Source organism: Rousettus aegyptiacus, unplaced genomic scaffold (assembly GCF_014176215.1).
Source record: "Rousettus aegyptiacus isolate mRouAeg1 unplaced genomic scaffold, mRouAeg1.p scaffold_m13_p_12, whole genome shotgun sequence".
Taxonomy (NCBI): domain Eukaryota; kingdom Metazoa; phylum Chordata; class Mammalia; order Chiroptera; family Pteropodidae; genus Rousettus; species Rousettus aegyptiacus.
The window spans coordinates 7,936,445-7,945,763 of NW_023416287.1; the positions used below are offsets into that span (position 1 = coordinate 7,936,445).

The 9,319-nt window shown below is 54.5% G+C and overlaps 1 protein-coding gene across 1 annotated transcript; it reads right to left on the bottom strand.

The window, feature by feature from the left end:
- Positions 1-2,557: 2,557 nt before the first annotated feature.
- SNAI1 (snail family transcriptional repressor 1) lies at positions 2,558-8,542 on the bottom strand. The gene is made up of 3 exons (XM_016143740.2): positions 8,392-8,542; positions 7,282-7,815; positions 2,558-3,563 (listed from the first exon to the last, which is right to left on the bottom strand). The coding sequence occupies exons 1-3, from the start codon at positions 8,471-8,473 to the stop codon at positions 3,379-3,381; spliced, it is 801 nt and encodes a 266-aa protein (XP_015999226.1). The 5' UTR covers positions 8,474-8,542; the 3' UTR covers positions 2,558-3,378.
- Positions 8,543-9,319: the final 777 nt, after the last annotated feature.

Below are 9,319 nucleotides of genomic sequence, written 5' to 3' on the forward strand. Positions count from 1 at the left end.
CGAAGCTAAATTCCCTGATTTTGATCATTGAACTATTGTTATATGAGAGAATGTCTTTCTCCTTAAAAAATACACGCTCATATATTTAGAGGTAAAGGGGCATCATGTCTACGACTGACTCCCGAATGGCTCTGAAAAAAAATAACATGTCTGCGCGTCTAGAGAGAAAAAATGCAAACACGATAAAATGTTAACATTTTGAAGATTCTGAATGAAAGATTCCAGTTTCTTGTACTTTTCTTGCAACTTTTCTGCCCGGTCAAAATTATTTCAAAATAAAAAACATTTAAAAAAAATCTAAGAAACTGCCTCCCTTATCCTCTCCTCTTGTGACCCACCTCCTGTGACCCCCTACCAAGAGGATGCTTTTATTAGATTATTGTAAACCCTTCTAGAGTTTCCATAGGCAAATACAAACAAGAATGAGAATGAATAACACGCTCATTTTGGCCCCTCTCCTTCCCACAAAAAGGAGCATGTTATTTTTTTCCCTTAGCAACGTGGCCGGCTATTTCATATCAAGTGGGCCAGCTCTGTCCTCACTCTTTTTAATCCCACCTCCACCCCACCCCGACCCGCAGGGCGTCCAACATCGCCTTTTGATGACTCCAAGTAACTCTTACCCACAGTGCCATGGGCCCGATGGCCACAATACTTCTTAAAAGCAGTCTCCCTTCCAGGCCCGCACACCCTGGCCTCTAACTCCATCCTCCCCCTGTAAGAGGGAAGCAGGCATTATCACTCCCCCCACTTAAAAGCCCCAGTGGCTGCTGCCCTCTGAACTGGACTAGAATCCCAACTCCTCACCAGCCTCACGGGCTCTGCGGGGTCTGGGCCGGCTCCCCAATCCCATTCTACCTCCCCAGTGACCTCCAGCCCCCGTGGTCTCTCTTGGGGTTGGGGAGGCAGCTCTTCCCAGCCCCTAAGCCTTTGCACTTGCTGCTCTCTCCCCTGACTGGAACTTTCTCCTCCTTCGTGCCTTCTCAGAGCTGCCTCTGCAGCTCTCCCTCCCTTATCTGAGGGAGCCCCACCCCACCACTCTCCAGCACGAGCTCTCTTTAATTCCTTCTTGGCACCATCACTGTAGGAAAGCAACTTGTTTATTTAATCACTTGTTTGTTTTCGGTCTCCCCAGCTAGAACATAAGTTCCGTGAGTGCAGGGACTATCCATCTGTCCATGGCTGTACACCGAGCCCATCAAAACCCACTGAATGAATGCCCCTTTACAGTCTGGGGAGGAAGGTACTGTTATCGCCTCATTTTACAGAGCCAGAGTGGGGAAGACTCTTGCTCCAGGCACCCTGAGTGTCGGGGGTACCAGCCAGGCATACCTGGCTCCTGGGATGATCGGAGCCTGGTGGACCCAATTTCAAACACCAACTGGGAGGTTTCGCCAGGCCTGGACCTCTGGATGAAGTCATTTATTCATTCATCATCAATGTCAACACCTACTGTGGGGTGGCTGTAAATGGCAGCCCAGGGATGTGGGGCACAGTAGGCCTTCAGCAAACTGGTGCCCAGCCCCGCATCCCCCCAACTCTCTAACTTCCCTTCAGGGAGGCCTGCTACAATTTGGCGATTGTTAGAGAACTTTTTTTTTTTTTCTTTTGGGAGGAAAGCTGCAAGTCATTAAGGGCTGCTCCCGGCCTGCGGGTCACCATTTCCTGTTTAGAAGAAAGAATCATCTCTCCTTTGGAACATGAAGCTCCCCCCACCCCCAGCCTGACTCTGGGGCTCCAGAGCTCTGGGACGCCTGCACGCCTGCTCAGTTCCCCCGCAGGAAACTGGCACCTTCAGCACCTTTTGTGCTCAAAAAGGACACTCATTTTCTCCCTGCCCCATGAGAGCCCCAGAGGTGAGGTCACCACAACAGCCAGCCAGCCAGGAGTGAATTATCCCGGCCCAGGACGCAGGCTGACCGTCTTCCCTGTCCTGTCCTTGAGCAGGAAGCTGCATGACCCCTACCCTTTGGCCTGGCTTCTCACCCTCCTGGCTCCAGCCAGCCAATTTCCTTGCATCAAAGACCATTTGGTACCCAGCAGCCAGACAGAGGTGTGGGTCTGACAGGGAGGCTGGAGCGGGGCCCAGAGCCCTTGGAAACAGGAAGGACATCCTCTGTCCCCTTCTTGCTCATTGCATTCCACTCCCTCAGCGGCAAAAGCAGCCGATCTCTCTCCAAAAGTCCTGAGTGCTGGGCAAAACCTGTCTAGTTGATAAGACCCAGGGAGCCAGCTTCTTACTCTGGGGGCCTGGTCTGCTTCAAAACGGGAGAATGAGAAAATAAATAAGGGCCACAATTTAGAGAGTGCAGGAACCCACTGTTCACCCAGGTCACAGGTGTTTCCCAACCTCTACTTCAACAGGACACCAGGCTTGGAGGAAAACCCATTTGCACAAACAAGGTCCCTAACTGTCAAATCCAAAAGTCCAAAGTCACATGATGTTTGAGAGGACATGATTTAAGGCTGTGTCAGGAATATCCACGAATCCCTGCCCTTTTCCCCCTCCCCGAAGGCCCTTTGAAATAGCCGCTCCTCTAGAAAACAAGAGACTTTCTTATATATAAATTAGCCACTTTATTGAATATCAATAAATTGTACATATAACTATACAAAACGTTTCCTAGTACAAAATGTTGCTTGCAATATAAATACCAGTGTACCTTTAAAAAAATGTAAACATCTTCCTCCTGGGCCCACCTGTTGGGCCCTGAAAATAGTTCTGGGAGACACATTGGTTGGGCCCAAGCACCCGACTTGGGCCCAGGACAAGTGATGGCGATTATTCACATTCCCTTCTGAGACGTTGTTAAACTGCCCGTGAAACAGGTGCCACCATGACAAACAGGAGGCTGAAATAGCTGCCCAGGCATCTCGGGGTCTGGACGCGTCCTCGTGTCTGTGAGGACCCCTGGAGGGCCCCCCAGGTGCCCCTGGGAGTGGATTACTCAGTCAGTCACACCTCCTGGAGGGGTGGCCTGAAGGTTTCTGGGGGTGAGGAGTGGGGGTCTCCAGAGTGGGTGGGAGACTCCTATCAGCCTAATCAGTTTTTGTTCTGCAGCTCGAAGCAGCTATATCCAAGCTTTGGATACACAAACCCACAAAGAAAGGCCAGCTCCGGAATGCTGGGGGCAGTGGCTGGGGTCTCCACTGCAAGCCGCCCTCCCATCAGCCGTCCACGGAAATGTCCACAGCAAGGCCTCTTTCAGAGATGACTAGAAAATGGTCCTCAGCATCCTGTGGGGCTAACGCAGCCAGGATCGGAGCTCAGAAGGGAATTCCACGGTGGTGAGAAGGACGTGGGGGTCCTTCCTTCCAGAGTTGGGGGGGGGGCCTGCTGCAGGGGAGGGTCTGGAGAGGCGGAAGGAGACTTGAGGGTCAGCGGGGGCCCCCCGAGCAGCCCGATTCTTGGTGCTTGTGGAGCAGGGACATGCGGGAGAAGGTCCGGGAGCACGTCTTGCACTGGTACTTCTTGACGTCCGAGTGCGTCTGGAGGTGCGCCCGCAGGTTGGAGCGGTCTGCAAAGGCGCGGCTGCAGTGGGGGCAGGAGAAGGGCTTCTCTCCTGGGGAGAGAGAGCAGGGACTCGGTGAGAACGCTGAGTCACTAGGGACAACAACTGTCATTTATCGAAGTCTCTTACCTAGCGACCCCCGACCCCTAAAGGAGTCCCATGACCCAGAAAACCCAGGCTATATCCAGTGGGAGCTCTGCCGCATCCCACCGTGCGACCTCCAAGTGAGTCAGCTGGCTTCTGAGCCTCCATTTGCTCCTCTGTAAAATGGGGTTATTCGTCCCACACTCATAGGGGTTGATCATTGAGAAAAGGTGGAATAAAGGACTTATCCACACAGTGCCGGCAGGAAGTGCTCAATAAACAGCAGGGATGATGATTGCATTTACAGAGCACTCACTTTGAACCAGGAACAGTGAGTGAGAAGCAGTTTATACTTATCTCATTGAAGCCAACCCTCGCCTCAGGTTAGAGATGGTGAAATTGAGGCACTGGAGAAGTTAAGTAGTTACATGCCGGGTCACCCAGCAGGAAGCAAGCAGCCAGACTCCAGAGTCCTTGATTAACCACTGCACAGACTGCCTCGCAGTTACAGGGGCTGTGGTGGGTGTTCCTTATTATCACTCCTGGATCAACGTCAACTGGGGACCAAGCTTAAGAGTCAGCCTTAAAGGCCTCCTCAGCCACACACCCGCCCATCCCTGCAGGTTTGGCCGCTGCTCTGGGCTGCTTCCCCATTGAAATGGATCAAACTCGGTGTAATTTCAAGTCTCCCTGTCTGCCCCCCAATCGGGCTGAGTCCCATGAAGGCAGCAGCCTTCCCTGAATCTATTCTGGGCCTCTAGCCCGGCTCTGGGACCCCTGAGAAGCTACAAAAACCTTTTACTTCAGGACTTGTTTAAAACCTCTCCCCACCTGGGACCCTTCTCGCCACCTGCTTCCCCAGGACTGTGTTGGGAAGTCTTACACATAGAGCTGGGCACACAGTCAGTGCTTGTGCAACGAATAAGTGTGTTTCGTTTTTTGTTTTTAAGGTCTCAGAGGAGCCTGGTCCTTTGCTCACTGCCAGATAACCCTGTTCACCAACTTTTCATAATTCTTGCCCCAACCAAGAGGATATAGTTCCCGGTCCAAAAGCTTAGAGTGTTGTTTTGTTTTGTTTCTTGGGGGTATAGCCTTAAACAAACACTTATCGACTTCCCCCTATGTGCCAAGCAAGCACTATTCTATAATACTGAATATTCTTTTCCAAAACATACAATTCTCTTATCCTCCCCTTTCCAGCCTGATCAGCCCCTAGGCCATGGCCCACAGGTTAAATCCCAGTGCTGGAATTCAATAGCAGGGAATGAATGAATTCCATCAGCCTACTAGGTGCCTGGGGCATTACGCTGGGCATGGGAGGGATGGGGTCCAGAAGTCAGGCGCCTGAGGCTGACTGCGAACAGCCCATTCAAGAGCTCAGGCTCCTGAGGCAGAGGGGGCTACCTAACTGGAGGACAGGGGGATGTGATTTGCTCTGCCATGACTGAGTTCTCTCTGCATACCAGGCCTGAAGTTTTGATGCTTGCATTCTACAAGGTCTAAGTGAAGTTCTTCCTCATTTACACACTCCCTTGTGAACTGAGGGCTTATTGTAAGCAGATCAGGTAAATGGGAGGGAGTGAGTCCTGTACTCCACGGGGCACAGAAAGCCATTGCCCTCTCACGCCCTTGGCAGAGGTGAAGGAGCTCTGCCTCCAGTCTTATGTTATGACTTGAAAAAGTAACTTCCTTCTCTGTGCCTCAGTTTCCTCATTTGTAAGGTGGGGATTATGGCACCTCCCTCCTAAGGCTGTTGATGGAGTTACAGCATTAACATATAGGTAGGTGAAGGAAGCCTGAACTCTGAACCAGTACTGACTCCCACACAGCAAGTGCTCAGTGAACATCATCACCTTCATGTTAGGTGTGATTAACGTAGGTCTGAACAAAGGGGGAAGGAGGCCTTGTAGGGTATGATGGGGTGAGGGTTTGTGCACAAGCTGGAGACACAGACCTCCACCCCTCACTGAACCCCCCCCCCCCCCCACACACACACGCCTTTATGGTGCTCCTGGCGAGTGTGAAATCGGCACCAGGCCGGCGGGGACAAAGGCCGCCGAGGGGGGCACTGTATATGTGATACTCCCTGGATTAAAGGGGCCTGACACGATGCGGGCCAGCAGCTGCGGCCCAGAACAGGTGCTGGGCACCACTGCCCCATGCACCTGCTCCACCCGCCAGCCCCCACCCACTGGGGCCACCATTAAGGCACACAATGGGTGTCAATGAGGATGGCGATGGTGCATTTCAACAGGCTTTTTTTGTGTCGGAGCCATGCCTTTACAATATAATAATGTCCCGTGGGAGGAGAGAGAAAAGTGGGGGCACCCCAGGGCTTCAACTCCCTCACCCCCAGATAGAGCCTTCATCATCTGGATAGTCACCCAGGACCGAGGACAGGCAGTTGGACTTTTACATGATCAAATCAGGGCCGTTTGTGCACGAAGTTAAGACAAATGGGTAGCCACAGTCTGAAAGCTGGGGAGGGTGCCAGGGCCGCTATGTAGGAATATTAATGACACCAATAATGCCTGCAAAATACATTACTCACAAACCACCCCACTGACCCTCATGGCTCAGAGGTCAGCTACGGGGCCAGAAAATGCCAGAACTGAATCTCTAACCTGCCAGCAGCTTGACCTCAAAGCTGATAGTATGACCCTTGAACCTCCCTCAGTCTCTCCAAAGAGCAGCCCCAAACACTGTAGCCTCCACCAGTCAACTCCTGAGAAGTGGCTACCTTTTGCCCATTTCCACAAAGTTAAAGGACAGAAGAGGCTTCATTTCACAATTTCCTACACATTTAGTATTAAGTTTTTGAAACACCAAGACATAATCTTGTTTTCTGCCAGTAAAGGTGTTCCCAGGTCAGCAAGATAGGATTGAGTTTATCTACTCCACAGTGGGGGTGTGGAGAGGAGCTCTGAGAACCCTCATGATAATAACTTACTATAAAGTGATTAAGAAGCCACAGAATCTTGAGAGCCACCCTATAAAACTCTATCAGAATCCACCCTATATGATTATTGGATCATAATCATATAGCTCAGAGAGGTTAAGTCACTTGCTAAAAGTGACACAGTATGGAAGCAGAACAAATACCAACTACCATTTCTGTGCATGTTTATCACGTACCAAGGACCATCCCAAGTGCTTTTTGGATGCTTTCTTTGATTAACCAGCACAGAACACCAAGCCCTCCCCAGTATTCACATGCTCATGTTACAGATGAGGAAACTGAGGCTCCGAGTGAAGCATCAGCCCAAGGTTTGGGGAAGTTCTCAGAGCAGGATTCAGAGCCAGGTGGGGGGTCTAACAACATCCTGTCTGGCTGGGGTGGGGGTGGGCTTGGGGGAGGACAGAGCAGTGAGGCCTCCTTCACACCTGGCTCCACAGCAAGGTGTTGGTTGCACCTTTCCCATACCCAGCTCCAACCCATTTGGCCGAGAAACAGACTGCAGAGGGACTTGTAAAGTTATCTACTTAGCCCATCTGCTCAGCTGATGAATGAATGAATGTTTCTGCCAGACATTTCAGAGAGCCAGGCCGCTGAACTCTTGGGGTAGAAGTCAGGGGACTCAGTTTCCACAATCTAAAAATATGAGCAAGCCCAGCCTCCCAAGCGCTGGTACCAGAGGCAGTGGGGACAGTGAGAGGGGCAAGGCCGCCTGCGGGGGCCACTCACCGGTGTGAGTCCGGACGTGGCCCTGGAGCAGCCAGGGCCTGGAGAATGCCTTCCCGCAGGTGCTGCAGACGCAGGGCAGCGTGTGGCTCCGGATGTGCATCTTGAGGGCCCCCAGGCTGATGTACTCCTTGTTGCAGTATTTGCAGTTGAAGGCCTTGCGCGACTGGGGGTCCTTGGTCCCGGAGAGCCCCGCCAGCTGCTTGAGCCCAGGCAACGGGCCCAAGCCCGAGAAGGCAGCATAACCCTCCGCCTCCAGGGAAGAGGCTGAGGTGGAAGAGAAGGACGAAGGCGCCGGCGAGGGCGGGCTGGGGGGCTGGGAGCCTTTCCCACTGTCCTCATCCGACAGGGAGGTCAGCTCCACAGCCTTGGGGATCTCCTGGGCCAGAAGGGACGCCCGGCCCACTGGCTGGGCTTGGGGTGCCAGGAGCGAGTCCCAGATGAGTGTGGGCAGGGAGGCCGTGGGGTTGAGGACCTCAGGAGGCGGGATGGCCGCCAGCAGGTGGGCCTGGTCGTAGGGCTGCTGGAAGGTGAACTCTGAGGAGAGACAGAAAGGGGCAGGGGCAGGCGTTGATTAGATCAGTCAGGAAACATTAGCCTGATGTGGGACAGCGGCTGAGTGGGGCCCCGACTCAAGGGGGTCACTCCTCCGGAGTGCCCCCAAGTCCCCAGCTTGAGGCGAGACCCCGGCACCCCAAGCCCCCGATCCCCTCAGCTCAAAGGCACCGCCCCGTCCCACTCTCCGTCCTCACACACATCTCTTCTCCCACCCCCTCCTTCGAATCCTCTGGACTCCGGACTCTTCCCAGACCCTGGCCGGTGTCTCTCCCAAAGGGCGCCTCCCCACGCCCGGCCTCATTTCTCACTCGCGGGGCTCCCCCCGCCTCTCGGCGGCCGGAAAGTGCCCTCAAGACCAAGACCACCGCCCTCTACGAGCCCTCCCTCAACCGCCGATCCACCTGCCCCGGGCTCCTCATCCCCCTCTTCATACTTCCCCATGCCTTTGACTCGCTTTTGGACCCTCGATCTTGTCCCCAAGTCCCTCTCCCCTAAAGTGTCCCCTTCGCCTGTCTCCCCGAAACACCCCCGGGGTCCGCCACCCCGTCCACCCACCTGGAGAAGAGTCGTGCAGCTCGCTGTAATTGGGCCTCCGGCGGGAGCAAGCCGACTTCCTAACAAGGAAAGAGCGCGGCATGGTGGCCGAAGCAACCGGGGTCGCCGGGTCGCGCGCAGTGGTCGCAAGTTCCTCCACACGCGAGGCCGCGCCGCTGCGCTGTGAGTAGAGCCCAGCGGCCAACTCCTTTAAGTACGCCAGGGGCGTGGCCTGTGGAGGTCACGCCCCTTTGTCACCTCCGCGCCAATGGAGGAGCGCCTTCGCCGGAGGCCACGCCCCGAGCAGGTGCGCCGGAGGCTGGCCGGGCTCGAGCCGCGTGGCGCTGGGTGTAGGGTGGGGCCGCTCCGAGGCCGGGCGGTGGGTGCTGCACTGACTCGCAGGGCGGCGAGCTGCCGGGAGCGGGGCGCTGGACGCAGGGAACCCCAGGCAAGACAGGACCCCATTCGGGATCCCGTGCACCCGCCAGCTCAGCGCTGCCTGCTCGCCTGCCTCTGGCGCCCCCTGGCGCCGCGTGCCGCCGGTACGGGCACCTGACGTTCCGATACCGCCTCCGCCTCCGGCTTGGGGAGGGAGGTGGAAATTTCTTTGGCCCAGCAAAGAGCGTGGGATCCACGAGGGACAACACACATTTCGGGGGAGGATGCGAGGAAATGGACACCTTCACGGGGCTGCTGGCGGTGTGAAACGCCACAGCCTTTTTGCAAAGTAATCTGGCATCATCTAGCAAAGTACATTCGTTCCTTCACTTAGCGAATGTTTACTGAGCACCCACTATGTGCCCGGCACTGGTCCTGGAGCTGGAGAGTCAGCCCTGAACAAAACACTCGGGGTTTCTACCGAAGGCTGGCTCATCGTCCGGTGGGAGAGACAGACGAAGTAAACAGACAATTATAATGCAAAGGGAAGTGCGCTTTGATGGGGGGAGGC